Genomic DNA, 22,280 nt, shown 5'->3' with positions numbered 1-22,280 from the left:
CCCACCTCCCCTTGTATATAGTGCTACACAGCAATCCCCCTGTATATAGTGCTACACAGCCCCCTCTCTCCTTGTATATACTGCCACACAGTACTTCCCTCCCCTTGTATATACTGCCACACAGCAATCCCCCGACCCCTTGTATATACTGCCACACAGCAATCCCCCGTCTCCTTGTATATACTGCCACACAGGAATCCCCCCTGTATATACTGCCACACAGCCCCCCTTGTATATAATGCTACAGAGCAATCCCCCCCTGTATATAATGATACACAGCCCCCCCTCCCATGTATATAGTGCTACACAGCAATCCCCCATGAATATTACCACACAACCCTCCCCCCCCCCAAAAAAAAAGATTGTACTTACCTTGCCCCGTTCCCGCGACGGACAAAGTGCTACACTGCCTCTCGGGCGGGACGCATGTGCAGACTGACATGATCATGTGACGTCATCACTCCAGCCTGCGCAGGGAGTTTTCCCAGCACCTTATATGCTGCAAGCATAACGTGGCCTGTAGCCTATAGTATTAATTTTTATCTGCGTCCTGAAGACGCACATACAAGACGTCAGACGCCAGGAAACAGGCGCCAGATAAGGAACTAAGACGTACCTGAGCGATTTCTTGCCACTGCAAGCACGCCTGCAGACACACAGGCTGTTTGATTTGCTCCAGCACTCCTGAAAATTTGGATCTAGTTGGATATGGCCCCTCTCTCCTGAAGAATCATGTGGCCGTGAGGAAACGCGTTTGGAGATTTTATCTATACTACGAGAGTTCACAGAGGAGATCCTTTATACATACAAGGAGAGCTTTTTCCTGATCCATTGGACAGCAAGCTTTAAAGGTTGTCAGAGAAAACGGATGACATCCATACGGGTAGGGGGGCATTGAGCGCCATACTCTTGTACCTGTTGGTCACTTATTATTACCTGTTGGTTACTAACTTGAAAGGATGAACACTCTTTTTTCATTATATACACGCATGAACTGCTGTTAATGTCGTATCACCTCACGATACTGGATACAGGCTTTGAATGAGCATCAAAACTTCAGTACACTTTTTATATATTGTCTGTACAATTATGTTTTTTCTAAAGTAATTTTTTAAGAGAAACAAGTAAAAGCTATATTTTATATACAAAAAAACTCCGGATCTACTTTTCTTTTCTATATATATTATGGAGAATTCATTAAAAAGAAGTCTGGATGGTGGACTTTATCTTTCATCATCATTCATTACTAAGTGAATGTAAATAAAGACCTAAAAATAGAGTCAATACCACACTACTGCTGATAAAATGTATAACTTTTATTGATTTACAAAGATGATTACCACAGTGTGAAAAAGTAGAGGCCAGACAACTACTAATTTTGGACAACATGTAAATGTTTACAAGATATATATATGTTGAAATATAAGTAAACCTAGAGCAACTACGTAAATTGGATAGAGTGAGTGCTCTAAACAGCATGCAAAGCTACAAGGTCAGAGTTCAATAGTGAAAGCTTGGATGCATAATAGCAACTATCCCAAACAAATGATTACATTAGTAATACATATTACTGTATAATAACAGTTTACCCATAGGTGAATGATGTGCTGTCCGGCGTCACACCCGACGCGCGTTTCGGCTGAAAGCCTTCGTCTGGGGGTGACAATCATTTGTTTGGGATAGTTGCTATTATGCATCCATGCTTTCAATTGTGAACTCTGACCTTGTGGCTTTGCATGCTGTTTAGGGCACTTGCTCTATGCCATTTATGTAGTTGCCCTAGGTTTACTTATATTTCAACATACATATCTTGTAAACATTTACATGTTGTCCAAAATTAGTAGTTGTCTGACCTCTACTTTTTCACACTGTGGTAATCATCTTTGATTTTAATATGTGCATTTTTATGTTTTGTAAATCAATAAAAGTTATAATTTTTATCAGCAGTAGTGTGGTATTGACTCTATTTTTAGGTCTTTATTCTCATTTTAAGGAGTCACCACCGATGTTATCACTAGTCATGGGCTTTCTTATATGCCATCCCCCCCCCCCCCATATATGACATATGTGCTATGTAATATTGATCCAATTGGGATTTAGAGGGGTATTTAGGTTGTCCTCCATATTGGTTGTCCTCCATATAGAAGTGAATGTGGCTGTCGCTAGCACTGGAGCCCTCTCCGATGCTAGCGATGCCACTGCATCTGTGACATTGCGCAGACTTTAAACTTTAGTGAGTGGGTGGACCGTGGAAGGTGCGCGGCCGTGCAGCCGTGCACCTTATAGGGAAGACTGGTCACTAGGAAAAACCTACAGAAAAGATGCTATATGTGTAGTACACATTGGAATATGTAAAAATTCATGCTACGTTTGCCCCAGCCTCTGTATACACCCGTGTTTCGAAATGTTCCACACTCTCTCACAGTATTAAGAAATATCTTTTTTACCACTTTGTTTTTGTATCCTTTTTATTGATTTCCATTTGTCTCTCTTTTCTAAACTAAATCATTTAGTGTGGTTTCCCCTACTGAATTACATTTTATTTTATACAGATAGTATTATAAAATCTTCTTCATAATAATGTGAAATTTAACCTTTTTTTTTGCCTTTTTAAAGGCCTTGCTAGTCCCCAAAGTAAATAAGTAGCAAGTATTAAATATAACCAAACATGGCCAAAAAAAATAATGTTTTAAAGTGCTGCAAATTAAAAAATATTTTACTTTTATTCAATTATCACCAGCTAATATCAAATCAAAAGCCTCAAAAATACCACTACATTCCTAGATAATTTTTTTTGTAATTTATTTTTCAACAGAATAATTTTTTGGGGTGTGTGTTTCTAGTAATCTGGCACTTATGAGCCTCCACAAACATAGTTTAGTGCAAAAAATCAACCTTTAAATTTTAGGCCTCCAAAAGCCAAATTGAACTCCTCCTGCATTAGGTCCTGTGGCGTGCCCTCATAACAAAAAAGGCACATATTTAAACCCGAGGTCACATTGTCCCATACTATGTGTGAAAAATCCTTGCTGGAATTGATAACTTTGCAAATACTGCTGCCTCCTTCTGACTTCTGTGAAATGGCACACTTTGGCCATACATACATTCTGTCTCAAGTCTACTATTGTAATTTGGGTGATTTCTAGAGGTATTTTTTTTAACTGAAATGTTGGGCCTTTACCTTCACATGATGGCATCAGAAATGTAATTACATAAAGACAGATACATAAACCAGAGTAAAAGTTCTATTTATTTCAATTATCTCATAGCAAAATTGTGAGATTTGTCTAGTCATTAAGGAATAATACGGCTTAGTCATTAATCTATTGAATTGCTTCCAAAAACAAATAAATCTGTTATGGGTAGAATCAATAAAATTCTCTAAACCAAGCCCCCCCTGCAATGACTGAGATAAATGGTCCAATTCAGTCATGCGAGTCATTTATTAGAATGACAGCAAACTGGGAACTGTTAAGGTCAAATAACTTAATTTCATATCACAGCAACAGAACACATTTAACAGGAGGGCACTGCAGGAGAGAAGACAAATGAAGGAAAGCACTCCTATCAATCTCAATCACTCTGGAACCCAAGATAGAAATAATCTACTAAAACATCTGCATTCTAGAGATTAGGTTAGAGATTATGGAGAATGTAAATTCTTCTCTGTCTAAAAGCAAGCCACACTTAATAAATGATGTACTCTCCTAGGTGCTTCCTTCTCTTTATTGAGAAAACATGTCACATTTGCAATTTACACCAACAATCTAAAGATGATGAATTTGTAAAATGCTTTTGCTCGTACAAGTGTCAAACAGAATCCATTTAGGGGATAAAGACTTATAAGAAAATATGTTAGTCAACTACTGAATTTTAATGCAGCCAAAAGATATAGTAAAATAAATATGTACATGTATGCTTTTAGACCAGATTATACACTTTCCTTCAGCAGAATTTTTGACCTGTCTGCGTCTTGCTGCCCAATTTGTGAGTATGGCCTTTTTTTGTGTTTTTAATCTTATTCTATGTCCCACTTTTATCTGTGGTGTGGCTCAGTGGTAGCATAGAATTTGTATGTTCTTCCCATGTTTCCATGATGTTCCTCTGGATACTCCGGTTTACTCCCACACTCTAAAAATATACTGGGGGGATTATATTAACGCCAGTCTTAAACTAATTTACGTAGATGGAAAAAATGCCCAAAAACTAAATGGAGCACACTGTTTAATATATTTTGGGCACCTTTGGCTGTCTGTGTGAAATGTAAATCTATGTTTGCTATGAGCAGTTGTAGTTTTGTGCCATAACTTATGCCAGTTTCTAAACGCCACTTTAAATTTCTAAATTATGATAAATCTGTTCCGTTGTAGGCCCTGCCCCTTTGGCTAAACCTTGCCCCCTTTCCTCATCACTTTCAAAAAGCGTAAAGAAAAGTAAGAAGTTGTAAATTTTAGTACAACTGTGGCATGCGCCGAAATGTTAAACTTTTTATGCTGGAAAACCAGCGTAAATGTGTAGATATATTCCCCACACTAATAGATTTATTTGGAATTTAGATTTGAGCCCCAATGGGGGCAGGAACCCACGTGAGTGATAACAATATCTTACAGCCCTGTGGAATATGTTGGCGCTATATAAAAAAATTATAATAATAATTATCTTATACATTATATTTATAGAAAGTATGTCCTCATTTTTTTATTTCTTCCAATGTAGGGAAAGAATCAAAAATTCAAATTTCTTGATTGCTGGGATGATCACATGTAGGACTTTTTCTTATGGACCTGGCTGAATATAGAATTCTTAAGCAGTGTTTCATTTTCCAGATCAGATCACCATTATTTGTAGTGTATAAACTGTTATTGGAAGGGAAGCACCATTATGGAAACTAGCAGGCCTTTATTTTGCTCCAAAGGGAATTATTATTTGTGCTCCCATCCTAGTGATCATCTCCTTATCTCTCCATGTAAATGCAGAGTTTAAGCTAACATTCCAAAAGTTATCTAGTTGTCTGACCAATTTGGGAATCTTAAAGGCGCTGTACAATTTTTGCTAGAAAAGTCCCCCAACGATAAGATGGTCACATGTCTCCTGGGACCCCCAGCCATCAGCTTTAATCTAAGGAGGAATCTAGAAGCAAGTGTTTAATTCCCTCAGTGCCACAACAGGAGAAATTAAGTATTACATAGAGCCTATTGAAATCATCGGGCTGTCAGGTCCTATGGTATTTAAAAATGAATTTTCTATACGCCTTTTCATGTGTAGGCTTATTATAATGTATTTTCTGAGAAGAAATTTTCCCTTGATGATACTTTGCTGTATTCCAATACCATTATAATTTAGATACTTTAACAATGAGAGTCATATGACTAAATTGGTCAAATTATCAGATTGGATTTAAAATAACAGAACCATTACTGCAATGTACTATTGTGAAAATGTAAACCGATTCTCTTATCTATAGTCATAAACTGTGCCATGGAGCAACATAATGTACACATATTAAGTAAAGAAGGAATCCTTACCATGCATAAATACTTACCAGCGGGGAGAGATCTAATTCTATAGTTAGCTTGCTTTTTTCTCTACTAATGGGGCACAGTCCATCTTCCACTGCCCGAAATAATACTGGGTTCAGGTCTCCATACTCCCCTGATGCTATTTCAATAACTACAAAGGCAGAAAGGAATAAATATTACAGGTCGCAGAAATCTTAGAAGATTTATTAATATGTGACTTACTGAAATCTGCAGGATTGTGATATGTTGGACAATGTAATCCTAGGCTCTTCAGATATGGGATAAGGTGAGTTACAGACCCTCGATATATGCACTGTCCCTGACTGAGAATATAAAGCTGAAAACAGAGGAAAGCAAAAAATTATTGGCATGCATGCATAAATATTAGGCTACAGGATAATATTACAGTATTATAGAATATTCATTAATCATATAACACTATCTGCATGAATAGAACATAACAGACCTTGTTAAACATTTCAAAAAGTTTTGCACTTGGTTGGTGTATAGTGCAGATAATGGTGCGACCACCTTGAGCCAGAGAGTTCAACAGTGAAACCACCTGGAAACAAGATGCACTGTCTAAACCACTGTAAAAAAAAAATGCAAACATTAGGAACACAATATGGTTTGTATTTTTTTGAGAAATAATACATTTCATGTACTGGGTAAATTACTATGAAGCAAGAGAATCTTTTCAAAGCAACCATGGCATATATTTAGCTTGTTGGTCTTAAAACACTAGCTCTAAATTATTACCATGGTTCTCTAGGACAACATAAAATGACGCTGTATTAAAATGACGCTGAAATAATACCGAATACAAGAAATACATACAAGACAAGACAGGCAGGTCCTGACTTGCATCAAACGCTGTATACAAAACAAAAAATAATCAATGGGAGTTTAGTTTTTAATGAAAAGTGCAATTTGCCATAAACAAATTTCTCACTCCTGAACACGTGCACAAAAATCTTCTACCTGAAATAAGTATATCAGTAATGGCTGCTCGATGCAAGGCAGGAAGTCCTAATTCCTGAGTAGTTGTTGACCATACTTTAATGGATTCCCAAAGCCATTACTTTCTATGTCTCAGTTTCAGACCCTTACTTTCGAATGATTTAAAAATAAATATTCAGTAGAGATCCGGTTTTCTTTGAAACATTGCAATATAACATAGTTACAATAGTTAGATAGTACGGTTTAAAAAAGACATATGTCCATCAAGTTCAACCAAAGGATGGGAAAATAACATACATATGAATTCCATACATTACATATAGTACTAAGAATATATCAGGGTGAATTAGTGTCTCGTACAGCAAATGCCAAGTTTTGCTCGATTTACAGTAGTGATCTAAGTTATATAAAGTTTAGAACCAGTCCATTACTTTGCAAAGTTTAACCACCGGTTAGGACTACAGCAGTTTCACTACAGAAGTTTCAGTTTGCTACATATCACATTCAAACAGGCTGATATGTCAATGTCGAATATACTTATATGCTACAGTGAATTTTAGGTTATATGAATGTGTTTATATAATGGATCTTCAACACTCAGGCAAAACATTAAACCACCAGGATCTGAGCGACTTTGACAAAGGCCGAATTGTGATGTCTAAACAAATCCGAGCATCTCCAAAACGACAAATACTAACCACTGCATCTCTGGTATGCAGTGGTAAGTACCTACCAAAGCTGGTCCAAGGAAGGACAACCTGCGAACTGGCAAAAGGGTCATAGGCACACAAGGCTCACTGTTGTGCATAGGGAGGAAAGGCTAGCCTGTCTGGTCCAAACCCACAGAAGAGCTACTGTAGCACAAAGTGCTGAAAAACATAATGCTGGCTATGATAGAAAAATGTCAGAATACACAGTGCATTGCAGCTTGCTGCGTTTGTGGTTGCATAGTCGCATACACATCAGAGGGCCCATGCTGACCCATGTCCACCGCCCAAAGTGCCTACAATGCGCATATGAGCAACAGAACTGGAACATGAAGCAATGGAAAGAGGTGGCCTGATCTAATAAATCACATTTTCTAGTACATCATGTGGATGGCTGGGTGTGCGTATGTCGCTTACCTGGGGAAGAGATGGCACCAGGATGCACTATGGGAAGAAGGAAAGACGACAGAGACAGTATAATGTTCTGGGCAATGTTCTGCTGGGAATCCTTGGTTGCTCACATTCATGTGGATATTACCTTGACACATACCACCTACCTAAACATTGTGCAGACCAAGTGCACCCCTTCATCGCATTGCTATTCCATAGTGGCAGTGGCCTCTTTTAGCAGGATAATGTGCCCTGCCACACTGCAAGAATTGTTCAGGAATAGTTTTGGGAACATGACAAAGAACTCCAGGTGTTGATTTGGCCTCCAAATTCCCAAGATCTCCATCTGATCGAGCAGCTGTCGGATGTGCTAAAAAAAAGTCTGATCCATGGAGGCCCCAACTCGCAACGTACAGAATCTACTGCTAACCTCTCGGTCCTAGGCTGGGTACACACGGGTTGAATACACTACAAAAAAAACACGTGGCATATCCGACCTGGAACCCGCAGGAATTTCCGTCTGAAAAAAAATCGCACCACATTGTGGTGCGATTTTTTGAACAGAAATTCCACTATATAATTAAGCGCACATACTTAACCCCTCCCTCCTCTGATGTCCGTCCCAGCCTCCCTGGATGACATTTCAGGCCTTGTGTCACGTCAAGCTTTGATTGGCTGCAACGGTCACATGGGATGCTACGTCATCCCAGGAGGCCGGACTGCAGGAAGGAGGTAAGTATGGGTAAGTATGATTTTATGATTTTTTTCTTTCTTTCAGCGTTGTGATTTTTGGTACGTAACTGCTGCGATTACGCCGCAAAAGTCGCAATGCTTGGCTTTCTGTTGCGGGTTTTGCAACCCCATTGAATTCAATAGGGAAAATCCGCAATGGAAAATCAACAAAAAAGTAGCATAATATTACATGCTGCAGAATTAAATTCTGCAGTGCAGGTTGTTAATAACATTTATGTTGCATTATTTTTCCCGCAGCGTGGGCATGATATTTACTAAATCTCACCCACTTTGCCGCTACTGTAAACGCTGCGGAAATTCTCCACACAATTCCACTGCGGAAATTCTGCAGCGTTTACGCTACGTGGGAACCTGGCCTTAGATCTCATCACATATGCCAGATCAGAAGTCTTGTGTAGTCCATGTCTGGAAAAGTCAGAGCTGTTTTGGTAACACGAGTGGGATCTACACAATATTAGGCAGGTCGTTTTAATGTTATGCCTAAATGGCATTTATGTGCGAATAAAGGGCAATTTTGCTTGTATGTATATATATATATATATATATATATATATATATATATACATACATATATATATATATATATACATATCCAAAAAAGAGAACGTGAAGCAGCACTCAAATAAAGTGAATTTATTCATCCAATATGGAACCACAACGTTTCACCTCCTCTATGAAGGCATTTTCATAGAGGAGGTGAAACGTTGTGGTTCCATGTTGGATGAATAAATTCACTTTATTTGAGTGCTGCTTCACGTTATCTTTTTTGGATATCTAACACATAAGGAGAGGTCACTCCTTTATTTTTGAAGCTTTGCACCAGCCTAGTCAGGCATTTGTTCACAGTGCTGCTCCAATCCTCTGCTTTTTTCTATATAAATATATATATATATATATATATATATATATATATATATATATATATATATATATATATATATATATATAGTCCAGAAGTAGATGAACACAACACTCCGATGGTTCCAAAAAATCAGGCCATGTGCTCGTTACCTGGGGGTGAATCAATTCCCCAAAACACAATAGAGAGAAGCATAGAACACAGTAACGGCACCAGGACTTCAGGGTAGATGAAAGCAGGGTGGATTTATTCACCTCAACACAGCAAGGTTTCGGTTCAACAGGAACCTTTCTCAAGCCATCACAAACTAAGCAAAGTGTCAGGTATACATAGGAGGAGCATACATTAATCAACAATAAAGTAATCATATGTACAATTCCAATAAAACATATAGATATATACATGCCAATATTTCAAAAAACAGCCATAAAGTGCACATAATTCTTCCAATGTAAGGCATACGAAAGCAGTATAATATGCATATAAAGTGCAGTATTAATCTCAAAAAACAATGTAAATGAGGGCAATTTAGATAATTGGAAAGTGGCAGAGGCAAATTCTACTTTAATAGCGATAGACTTACTGTAAACCGTTAGGTCTGTGCAAAGATAAAGATGTACGCCTGTCATATTCGCGCGTATCCAATGCGCATGCTCCAAGATGGTGCCCACACCGGATATTAAATCCGGTGGAACGCATCGAGCAGCAAATCAAAACTGCGCATGCGCAGAGACGGAACTTGCGTTCCACCCTTACTGTGCATGCGTCAGCGGTGAAAAAGCGCACAGAGAAACGGAAAATCTTAAAAAGCATCATAATTATGACTGGATGCTATAATGGACTATACAATGCATCACCCAAAGAATTAAATGGGTTTTGCACCGCAGTGTCCACACATAGAAAAACTGAATGTAGGGAAAAATGGCAATGCTATCAATAGAGAGCTAACCCCCTTATAATAACATTACAAGAACCAATAACGTCACAACTCAATATAATGTGACTATAGTCACCATTAGGGTAGGTGGAGCTATTATGATATAGGGAATATTATCATCCCAAACAGGGATGAAAACAGGGATGAAACATTGCATTGCTATATTTTAAATTGACTATATTATTAGAACTCTGTTGATATATTTTCCAAATGGGACTTTATAGTCTCAGAAAAAAGGCCTCTGCTGCTTTCCAATATCTCTCAAATTGCTTAACATGCAATTGTGTATATAAAAAGTGTAAAAAAATGAAATGAAAAAACATATTAATATATAATATTTGTGAATATAAAAACAAACATAAAATATGTTTATTCAAAAAAAGGTTGAAATCACCGCCACGTCTCAGCTGAGGCACCGAATCAATGATTCTGAATCTCAAGCTATGCTTTTTCTCAACAAAGTGTCTCGACACTGGTAGGTCCTGTGTCTTGGTATTGATGTTTGATTTATGATTTCTCATCCTGAGACGCACTTCTGTAGTGGTCTCACCGACATAGTGAAGACCACATGGGCAGCTCAGCAGATAAATAACATAGGATGATTGACACGTAAACAAACCTTTGATATTTATTATCTGACCAGTTTGTGGGTGGTTAAAAACGCCACCCTTAACCATATTGTCACAGATGTTGCATCCTAGACATGGATAACAACCATGTTTCGGGGGGGCCAAAAACATCTGACTTTTCCGATTAGACCCAATATCGGCCTTGACCACACTGTTTTTAATTGTTTTGCCTTTCCTATAGGCCATCATAGGCCTCTCTTGAAATTCAGCAACCTTTGGAAAGGCTCTCTCCAATACCTTCCAATCTTTCCTCAGAATCCCACCAATCTGTGAGCTTAATGAGGAGAATGTGGAGATGAATGGTAACCGGACATTCTTGTTTTTGACTAACTGTCCACTAAGGAGGTCCTGTCTGTCCAGCAGTTCAACCTTCCATCTGTTAATATCCAAAACATGACCCCGATCAGAGAATTTTTTACACATTTGGTCGAGTCTTGAGGATCATTTATCCTCTTGACTCACCACTCTCTTGACTCTAATCAACTGGCTGTATGGCAGTGATTTCAACATCGTTCATGGATGTCCGCTAGTAAAGTGTAAAAGGTTGTTTCTGTCCGTTTTTTTGATCAATTTATTATCAAAAATTGAAATCCGAGTGTCCAAAAACTCAATAGAAACTGTGGAAAATGACATGGTAAATAGAATTGTGGAATACAAACCATTAAGAAATGTTACAAAGTCCTGCAATTGACTAGTTGAACCGGTCCAGATGAGGAAGACATCGTCTATGTATCGCCACCACCGCAGTACTTGACTGAAGTGGTGGGACACATAGACAAGGTCCTCCTCCATCCGCTGCATAAAAATGTTAGCATATGTGGGAGCCATATTAGACCCCATTGCCGTCCCTCTCTTCTGTAAATAGAATGTGTCTCCTACCAAAAAATAATTTGTCTCAAGAATAAATTCCAATAATGATCGAACAAACCCAATTTTGTCCTCAGAGAAGCCTGACTTCTCCAAATAGAAAAGTGAGGCATCAATGCCCTCCTGATGAGCAATTGAGGTATAAAGACTGCCCACATCAAGGGTAACCAGAACCGACTGGTCAGGGATCGTTAGATCCTGGATCCTGACCAGGAAGTCCGAGGTGTCCCTGATGTGGGAGTCCGCACCAATGGCAAACTGCGTAAGGATTTTGTCTAAAAACATAACTGCCGGGACAAACAAGGAATCAATCCCTGAGACAATGGGACGTCCAGGGGGCCGAGTGGAATTTTGGGCAGGAGATAGAGTACATGTGTCATGGGGAATTTCACCTGTAGAAATTCATATAGATTTCTGTCAATAATTTTTTTCTTAAATGCATTACTGATCAGGGTATCCAGCTTACGTAAATACGTGAACTTAGGGTCACCCGATAAGACAGCATAAACGTTAGTATCATTAAGTTGTCTTGTCATTTCTTGTAGATAAAGGGAGGTGTCCATAACGACTATCGCCCCTCCCTTATCTGCCGGTTTAATTGTTAAATCACTATTATCCATTAGTTCCTTGAGTGCCAAATTTTCTGCACGTGTCAGATTTCTATGATTAAATTGACTACTCTGCATTTTCCTCAAAGAATCTATCTGTTCTTTAACAAATAGAATATATGTTTCAACAGCATGAATATTCTGGGGAGGTTGGAATTTACTCTTATTATATAACCCATAATCTCTAAGATGGAACATCTCATTGGTTGAGGCTATAGAGGTATCATTCACAGATTTAGACTGTTCAGAAAAATACACATTGAGTCTCAATGACCTAAAAAAACATTCTAGATCTAAATTTAACCTAAACCAATCAATAGGATTATTTGGACAAAAAGACAGACCACGGTTAAGCACTTTGACCTGTGGGTCAGTTAACATGTATGACGAAATATTCACCACTAGGTCTGGAGGTTTTTCTTCCTGGTCTGATATTGCCGTATCCCCCGTGCTGAAGTCAACCTGCCTCTGGTTCTGTTGGAACTCATTCTTCCTCCTATGCTTCCTCCCGCCCCTGAGGGTTCGCTTTCTCCTGTGATAGTAGTCCATATTGTCCCCTAAAAATGGAACATTGTATTGGTCGTCAGAGAATTCTGAGTCCGTAACATATGGCTCAGCTCCCCTGTGTCTTCTTCTGGGTCCTCTTTCGATCCTCCTAGGACCCCTTGGGTCAGCATCTTCACCCTGCCAGCAATAGATTTTGCCTGTAGTGTAGTCATCCAGATCTCGCTGCCATTTCTGGCGCTTGGTCTTCTCAATGTCACCACGAAATTTCTGTAGATATAGGGTAACCTTTTCTCTCAGGGTTGACAAATCTTGTGTAGACATAATCTCTTTTAACTGAGCCTCCCTTTCGCTCAGACATATTTTAACCAGGTCAATCTCTTTTTGTAGGAACTCCAGGTTCAGTAGCAGGATATCCTGGGTATATTTATTTGAGATGGCCTCAAATCTCTCCTTAAATGCTACATTTGCAGGAAAGATATTAGGTTTCAAATGTGAGCGCATGCCGCATGGTATACGGAGACATCTGTAGTACTCACCGAGCGTTGACTGATGCAATTCACGGGAAATTAATCTCTTGGAGTCTGCCTCCCATTTTCTCCTCACATTTTCAACGGTGGGTACACTTAGGAAGGTAACATCTCCCGATAGACCCTGAAGGATACGGTTGGCGTTCTCTCTGGTATAAGTAAAACTTGAGGTGTAATCGCACCTACATCCAGCTCATCTTCAGTAGACATCATTAGTAGAGGGTGCACGTGTAGGATTCAACAAACACAGTCCAGAAGTAGATGAACACAGCACTCCAATGGTTCCAAAAAATCAGGCCATGTGCTCGTTACCTGGGGGTGAATCAATTCCCCAAAATATAATAGAGAGAAGCATAGAACACAGTAACGGCCCAGGACTTCAGTGTAGATGAAAGCAGGGTGGATTTATTCACCTCAACACAGCAACGTTTCGGTTCAACAGGAACCTTTCTCAAGCCATCACAAACTAAGCAAAGTGTCAGGTATAAATAGGAGGAGCATACATTAATCAACAATAAAGTAATCATATGTACAATTCCAATAAAACATATAGATATATACATGCCAATATTTCAAAAAAACAGCCATAAAGTGCACATATTTCTTCCAATGTAAGGCATACGAATAATCTAAAAAAACAATGTAAATGAGGGCAATTTAGATAGTTGGAAAGGGGCAGAGGCCAATTCTACTTTAATAGCGATAGACTTACTGTAAACCGTTAGGTCTGTGCAGAGATAAAGATGTACGCCTGTCATATATGCGCGTATCCACTGTGCATGCTCCAAGATGGCGCCCACACCGGATATTAAATCCGGTGGAATGCATCGAGCAGCAAATCACCACTGCGCATGCGCATGCGTTCCACCCTTACTGCGCATGCGCCAGCGGTGAAAAAGCACACAGAGAAACGGAAAATCTTAAAAAGCATCATAATTATGACTGGACAGTTTAAAGTTTTCCATTGGTGCGGACTCGCACATCAGGGACACCTCGGACTTCCTGGTCAGGATCCAGGATCTAACGATCCCTGGCCAGTCGGTTCTGGTTACCCTTGATGTGGGCAGTCTTTATACCTCAATTGCTCATCAGGAGGGCATTGATGCCTCACTTTTCTATTTGGAGAAGTCACGCTTCTCTGAGGACAAAATTGGGTTTGTTCGATCATTATTGGAATTTATTCTTGAGAAGAATTATTTTTTTGGTAGGAGACACATTCTATTTACAGAAGAGAGGGACGGCAATGGGGTCTAATATGGCCCCCACATATGCTAACATTTTTATGCGGCGGATGGAGGAGAGCCTTGTCTATGTGTCCCACCACTTCAGTCAAGTACTGCGGTGGTGGTGATACATAGACGATGTCTTCCTCATCTGGAACGGTTCAACTAGTCAATTGCAGGACTTTGTAACATTTCTTAACGGTTTGAATTCCACAATTCTATTTACCAAGTCATTTTCCACAGTTTCTATTGAGTTTTTGGACACTCGGATTTCAATTTTTGATAATAAATTGATCTCTGATCTGTTTTCCAAAAAAACGGACAGAAACAACCTTTTACACTTTACTAGCGGACATCCAAGAATGATGTTGAAATCACTGCCATACAGCCAGTTGATTAGAGTCAAGAGGGTGGTGAGTCAAGAGGATAAATCATCCTCAAGACTCGACCAAATGTGTAAAAAATTCTCTGATCGGGGTTATTCGAGTCATGTTTTGGATTTTAACAGACGGAAGGTTGAACTGCTGGACAGACAGGACCTCCTTAGTGGGCAGTTAGTCAAGAACAAGAATGTCCGGTTACCATTCATCTCCACTTTCTCCTCATTAAGCTCACAGATTGGTGGGATTCTGAGGAAAGATTGGAAGGTATTGGAGAGAGCCTTTCCAAAGGTTGCTGAATTTCAAGAGAGGCCTATGATGGCCTATAGGAAAGGCAACACAATTAAAAACAGTGTGGTCAAGGCCGATATAAGTCAGATGTTTTTGGTCCCCCCGAAACATGGTTGTTATCCATGTCTAGGATGCAACATCTGTGACAATATGGTTACGGGTGGCGTTTTTAACCACCCACAAACTGGTCAGATAATAAATATCAAAGGTTTGTTTACGTGTGAATCATCCTATGTTATTTATCTGCTGAGCTGCCCATGTGGTCTTCACTATGCCGGTGAGACCACTACAGAAGTGCGTCTCAGGATGAGAAATCATAAATAAAACATCAACACCAAGAGACAGGAACTACCAGTGTCGAGACACTTTGTTGAGAAAAAGCATAGCTTGTCACAGTGGAGATTCAGAATCATTGATTCGGTGCTTCAGCTGAAACGTGGCGGTGATAGAGGGTTGGCTCTCAAAAGAAAAGAGCCAGAGTGGATTTTTAAATTGGAAACTATGTCTCCTAAGGGGTTGAATATAGAATATAGTTGTTGCCCGCATATTTAAGACAGTGGTGGGTAACTTGTCCCCCTAAAAAGTATAGGGATATGATCGGTCGACGTCCTTGAAGGTATATTTTGTGTCTTTGATGTATAGTGAATCTGAGGTCTTATTTCGACCTTTTTTTGAATAGACATATTTTATGTTTGTTTTTATATTCACAAATATTATATATTAACATGTTTTTTTATTTCGTTTTTTCACACTTTTTAGATACACAATTGCATGTTAAGCAATTTGAGAGATATTGGAAAGCAGCAGAGGCCTTTTTTCTGAGACTATAAAGTCCCATTTGGAAAATATATCAACAGAGTTCTAATAATATAGTCAATTTAAAATATAGCGATGCTGTTAGGGATCTGCCAGGTACTACGTCTAGGTATACTCCTGGGATTAATCAATCTACACCTGAGGCCAGACCTGTTCGACTGACACCATCTCCCACCAACCAGGGTGGCAGGCTCAGGAGTGGGAGAGCCTATCGCGGCCTGGTCAGTCTGAGTTAGCTCCGCCCCCTGTCCTTTATTACCTGCTGTGTTCTCCTCCTCAGTGCTTGTAATTCTTTTGGATTCCTGGCCCCACTGCTGCTTGCTCCAGCCTGCTCCTGCCGTGCTTTTGCCTTGCTGTTGTTCTGCTTAACCCGCTTTGCTTTGCCTCCGGCTTGCTTCCTCCTCCGTGCTCACTTGGGTATACTCCACTTCATCCTGGTCCTGACAACTCATTCACCGCTCCGTTTCCTCGGCGTTCCGTGGGCTACTGCCCCTTCCCTTGCGTGTTCCCTGTTTGTTCTCCCGTGCACTTAGACAGCGTAGGGACCGCCGCCCAGTTGTACCCCGTCGCCTAGGGCGGGTCGTTGCAAGTAGGCAGGGACAGGGCGGTGGGTAGATTAGGGCTCACTTTCCCTTCCTCCTTCCTGCCTTTACATAATTACAAGCCCCTTACCTAGTCTACCATTTCCCCTACGCTGACGCTATCATGGACCCCCTTGAGACCCTGACCCAGCAGATGCAGGGCCTCTCCCTACAGGTCCAGGCCCTGGCCCAGAGGGTCAACCAGGGTGACGCTGCCGTAGTAGTTCCCCTCACCTCACCTCTAGAACCCGACCTCAAGTTACCTGACCGGTTCTCAGGGGACCGTAAGACGTTTCTCTCCTTCCGGGAGAGTTGCAGACTGTATTTCCGCCTTAAACCCCACTCCTCAGGTTCCGAGAACCAGCGGGTGGGTATCATCATATCCCGACTCCAGGAAGGGCCCCAAGAGTTGGCCTTCTCCTTGGCTCCTGACGCCCCTGAACTTTCCTCTGTTGATCGCTTTTTCTCTGCCCTCGGACTCATTTACTACGAGACTGACAGGACTGCTTTAGCCGAGAGTCAGCTGGTGACCTTACGTCAGGGTAGGAGACCGGTTGAGGAGTACTGTTCTGATTTTAGAAAGTGGTGCGTAGCTTCTCGGTGGAACGATCCGGCCCTAAGGTGCCAGTTTAGGTTAGGATTATCTGACGCCCTGAAGGATCTGCTGGTTAGCTACCCCTCTTCTGACTCCCTTGACCAGGTTATGGCCCTAGCAGTACGACTTGACCGACGTCTCAGGGAACGTCAGCTTGAACGCTTTAATGTGCTCCCCTCTGACTTTTCTGTGATCCCCCCCGAGGTCCCGTCTCCTCGCCCCTCCACGGAGGACTCGGAGGTACCTATGCAACTCGGGGCCTCCATGTCCCCTCGACAACGTAGGGAGTTTCGCAGAATGAATGGTCTCTGCTTCTACTGTGGGGACGACAAGCATCTTCTGAACACCTGTCCCAGGCGCAAGAATAAAAAGCCGGAAAACTTCCGCGCCTAAGTGATCATCGGGGAGGTCACTGGGGCGCACAGGTATTTCCCGTTAATGTGAAACGCAATAAAATTTTGCTTCCCTTTCAGGTCTCGTTTGCTGGCCGGTCTGCCACTGGCAGTGCCTTCATGGATTCTGGCTCATCTGCTAATATCATGTCTGTGGAATTTGCTATGTCTCTAAAAATGCCTTTTATTGATTTACCTTATCCTATCCCTGTAGTAGGTATTGACTCAACTCCCCTTGCTAATGGTTATTTTACTCAGCATACTCCTGTTTTTGAACTCCTGGTTGGCTCCATGCATTTGGAGCAGTGCTCTGTACTGGTGATGCAGGGATTATCATCTGATCTGGTATTAGGTCTTCCCTGGTTGCAGTTGCATAATCCCACGTTTGATTGGAATACTGGGGATCTCACCAAATGGGGTAGTGAATGTCTTATGTCATGTCTTTCTGTTAACTCTATTTCTCCCCGGGAGGAGGTAAACACGCTTCCTGAGTTTGTTCAGGACTTCGCCGATGTGTTTTCTAAGGAGGCCTCCGAGGTGTTGCCCCCCCATAGAGATTACGATTGCGCCATCGATTTGGTGCCTGGTGCCAAGCTTCCTAAGGGTAGGATATTTAATCTTTCATGTCCTGAACGTGAAGCTATGAGGGTGTATATCCAAGAATGCCTGGCCAAGGGTTTCATTCGCCCCTTGACTTCTCCTGTAGGTGCTGGCTTCTTCTTTGTGGGGAAGAAGGATGGTGGTCTTAGGCCGTGCATTGATTATCGTAACCTGAATAAGGTCACCGTAAGGAACCAGTACCCACTTCCTTTGATTCCGGATCTTTTTAATCAGGTTCAGGGAGCCCAATGGTTTTCTAAGTTCGATCTACGGGGGGCATATAACCTTATCCGCATCAAAGAGGGGGATGAGTGGAAAACTGCGTTCAACACACCCGAGGGTCATTTCGAATACCTGGTCATGCCATTTGGGTTGTGTAATGCCCCTGCTGTCTTCCAGAATTGTATTAATGAAATCCTGAGAGATTACCTGGGTAATTTTCTTGTTGTGTACCTTGATGACATACTGGTGTTTTCCAAGGACTGGTCCTCCCACGTGGAGCATGTCAGGAAGGTGCTCCAGGTCCTTCGGGAGAATAATCTGTTTGCTAAGACAGAAAAATGTGTCTTTGGGGTACAGGAGATACCATTTTTAGGGCAAATCCTCACTCCTCATTAATTCCGCATGGACCCTGCCAAGGTTCAGGCTGTGGCGGAATGGGTCCAACCTGCCTCCCTTAAGGCGTTACAGTGTTTTTTAGGGTTCGCCAACTATTACAGGAGATTTATTGCCAACTTCTCGGTCGTCGCTAAGCCTCTTACGGACCTTACTCGCAAGGGTGCTGATGTCCTCCATTGGCCCCCTGAGGCCGTCCATGCCTTTGAGACCCTCAAGAAGTGCTTTATCTCGGCCCCCGTGCTGATTCAGCCCAACCAAGAGGAGCCATTTATTGTGGAGGTTGACGCATCCGAGGTGGGAGTGGGGGCCGTCTTGTCCCAGGGTACCAGCTCCCTCACCCATCTCCGCCCCTGTGCTTACTTCTCCAGGAAGTTTTCGCCCACGGAGAGTAACTATGATATTGGCAACCGCGAACTTCTAGCCATTAAATGGGCTTTTGAAGAGTGGCGGCACTTCCTGGAGGGGGCCAGACACCAGGTAACGGTCCTTACGGATCACAAGAATCTGGTTTTCCTAGAATCGGCCCGGAGGCTTAATCCTAGACAAGCTCGGTGGGCACTATTCTTTACCAGATTTAATTTCTTGGTTACCTATAGGGCTGGGTCCAAGAATATTAAGGCTGATGCCCTGTCACGTAGTTTCATGGCCAATCCTCCTTCCGAGAAGGATCCTGCTTTTATTTTACCCCCTGGTATAATCGTTTCTGCCACGGATTCTGATTTAGCTTCTGATATCGCGGCTGATCAGGGTGCAGCTCCCGGGAACGTCCCTGGGGACAAACTGTTTGTTCCCCTGCAATACCGGCTAAGGGTACTCAGGGAAAACCATGACTCCGCTCTATCTGGTCATCCTGGCATCTTGGGCACCAAACACCTCATTACCAGAAACTATTGGTGGCCTGGGTTGCCTAAAGACGTTAGGGCTTACGTCGCCGCTTGTGAGGTTTGCGCTAGATCCAAAACCCCTAGGTCCCGACCTGCGGGCCTACTACGTTCCTTGCCCATTCCCCAGAGACCTTGGACCCATATCTCCATGGATTTTATCACCGATTTGCCTCCATCTCAGGGCAAGTCGGTGGTGTGGGTGGTAGTAGACCGCTTCAGCAAGATGTGCCACTTTGTGCCCCTTAAGAAGCTACCTAACGCCAAGACGTTAGCTTCTTTGTTTGTGAAACACATCCTGCATCTCCATGGGGCCCCAGTCAATATCGTTTCTGACAGAGGGGTACAATTTGTTTCCTTATTTTGGAGAGCCTTTTGTAAAAAGTTGGAGATTGATCTGTCCTTCTGCTCCGCCTTCCATCCCGAAACTAATGGCCAAACGGAGAGGACTAACCAGTCCCTGGAACAATATTTAAGGTGTTTCATCTCTGACTGTCAATTTGATTGGGTCTCATTCCTTCCCCTTGCTGAATTTTCCCTGAATAACCGGGTCAGTAACTCGTCAGGGGTCTCCCCGTTTTTCTGTAATTTCGGGTTTAACCCAAGGTTCTCCTCCGTTTCCCCTGGTTGTTCCAATAATCCTGAGGTAGAGGATGTTCATCGGGAACTGTGCACTGTCTGGGCCCAGGTGCAGAAGAACCTAGAGGCGTCCCAGAGCGCACAAAAGATTCAGGAGGATAGTAGACGTTCTGCTAACCCCCGGTTTGTCGTCGGGGATTTGGTCTGGTTGTCGTCCAGGAACTTGCGCCTTAAGGTCCCGTCCAGGAAGTTTGCTCCCCGATTTATTGGGCCTTATAAGATCATTGAAGTCCTCAACCCTGTATCCTTCCATCTGGAGCTGCCCCCATCCTTTCGCATACATGACGTCTTCCATGCCTCCCTCCTTAAACGCTGCTCCCCGTCCTGGTCCCCCTCGAGGAAACCTCCTGTTCCCGTTCTCACCCCTGAGGGGGTGGAATTCGAGGTGGCCAAGATTATGGACAGTAGGATGATCCAGGGCTCCCTCCAGTACCTGGTCCATTGGAGAGGGTACGGGCCGGAGGAGAGGACTTGGGTACCTGCCCGTGATGTTCACGCTGGGGTATTGATCAGGAGGTTCCACCTTCTCTTCCCTACTAAACCGGGTCCTCTTAGTAAGGGTCCGGTGGCCCCTCATAAAAGGGGGAGTACTGTTAGGAATCTGCCAGGTACTACATCTAGGTATACTCCTGGGATTAATCAATCCACACCTGAGGCCAGACCTGTTTGACTGACACCATCTCCCACCAACCAGGGTGGCAGGCTCAGGAGTGGGAGAGCCTATCGCGGCCTGGTCAGTCTGAGTTAGCTCCGCCCCCTGTCCTTTATTACCTGCTGTGTTCTCCTCCTCAGTGCTTGTAATTCTTTTGGATTCCTGGCCCCACTGCTGCTTGCTCCAGCCTGCTCCTGCCGTGCTTCTGCCTTGCTGCTGTTCTGCTTAACCCGTTTTGCTTTGCCTCCGGCTTGCTTCCTCCTCCGTGCTCACTTGGGTATACTCCACTTCATCCTGGTCCTGACAACTCATTCACCGCTCCGTTTCCTCGGCGTTCCGTGGGCTACTGCCCCTTCCCTTGCGTGTTCCCTGTTTGTTCTCCCGTGCAATTAGACAGCGTAGGGACCGCCGCCCAGTTGTACCCCGTCGCCTAGGGCGGGTCGTTGCAAGTAGGCAGGGACAGGGCGGTGGGTAGATTAGGGCTCACTTTCCCTTCCTCCTTCCTACCATTACAGATGCAATGTTTCAAGTATGTCTTTATGCTGATTGTATAGTTAAAATGAGATTTATATTGGTATCTCCTCCTTTGTGTCTTAAATAAATGTCCAATGTCATCTTTAATAAATGTGGGCTGTGTATCGATATTTAAACGCATGTCTCATATTTTGGAATATGCGTTTCTCTCCGTTATAGGTTTTTTTTTGGGGAACATTTGATATCCTTGTTTGGGATGATAATATTCCCTATATCATAATAGCTCCACCTACCCTAATGGTGACTATAGTCACATTATATTGAGTTATGACGTTATTGGTTCTTGTAATGTTATTATAAGGGGGTTAGCTCTCTATTGATAGCATTGCCATTTTTCCCTACATTCAGTTTTTCTATGTGTGGACACTGCGGTGCAAAACCCATTTAATTCTTTGGGTGATGCATTGTATAGTCCATTATAGCATTCAGTCATAATTATGATGCTTTTTAAGATTTTCAGTTTCTCTGTGCGCTTTTTCACCGCTGGTGCATGCGCAGTAAGGGTGGAACGCAAGTTCCGTCTCTGCGCATGCGCAGTGGTGATTTGCTTCTCGATGCGTTCCGCCGGATTTAATATCCGTTGTGGGCTCCATCTTGGAGCATGCGCATTGGATACGCGCGAATATGACAGGTGTACATCTTTATCTTTGCACAGACCTAACGGTTTACAGTAAGTCTATCGCTATTAAAGTAGAATTGGCCTCTGCCCCTTTCCAATTATCTAAATTGCCCTCATTTACATTGTTTTTTTAGATTAATACTGCACTTTATATGCATATTATACTGCTTTCATATGCCTTACATTGGAAGAAATA

The 22,280-nt window shown here is 42.2% G+C and overlaps 1 protein-coding gene across 1 annotated transcript in view; it reads right to left on the bottom strand.

Annotated features, from left to right (window-relative positions):
- The window catches only part of ABCG4 (ATP binding cassette subfamily G member 4), a 365,340-nt gene that overhangs the window by 120,936 nt on the left and 222,124 nt on the right, over positions 1-22,280 (bottom strand). Inside the window, exons 7-9 of the mRNA XM_075840823.1 lie at positions 5,986-6,109; positions 5,742-5,856; positions 5,543-5,670 (exon numbers count right to left, since the gene is read on the bottom strand). Of these exons, the coding sequence (XP_075696938.1) occupies positions 5,543-5,670; positions 5,742-5,856; positions 5,986-6,109 (367 nt within the window). The remainder of the gene's footprint in view (positions 1-5,542; positions 5,671-5,741; positions 5,857-5,985; positions 6,110-22,280) is intronic.

Source organism: Rhinoderma darwinii, chromosome 10 (genome assembly GCF_050947455.1).
Source record: "Rhinoderma darwinii isolate aRhiDar2 chromosome 10, aRhiDar2.hap1, whole genome shotgun sequence".
Taxonomy (NCBI): Eukaryota; Metazoa; Chordata; class Amphibia; order Anura; family Rhinodermatidae; genus Rhinoderma; species Rhinoderma darwinii.
Note: the sequence above shows the minus strand (reverse complement) of the source record. Positions and strands in the feature narration are given on the sequence as shown.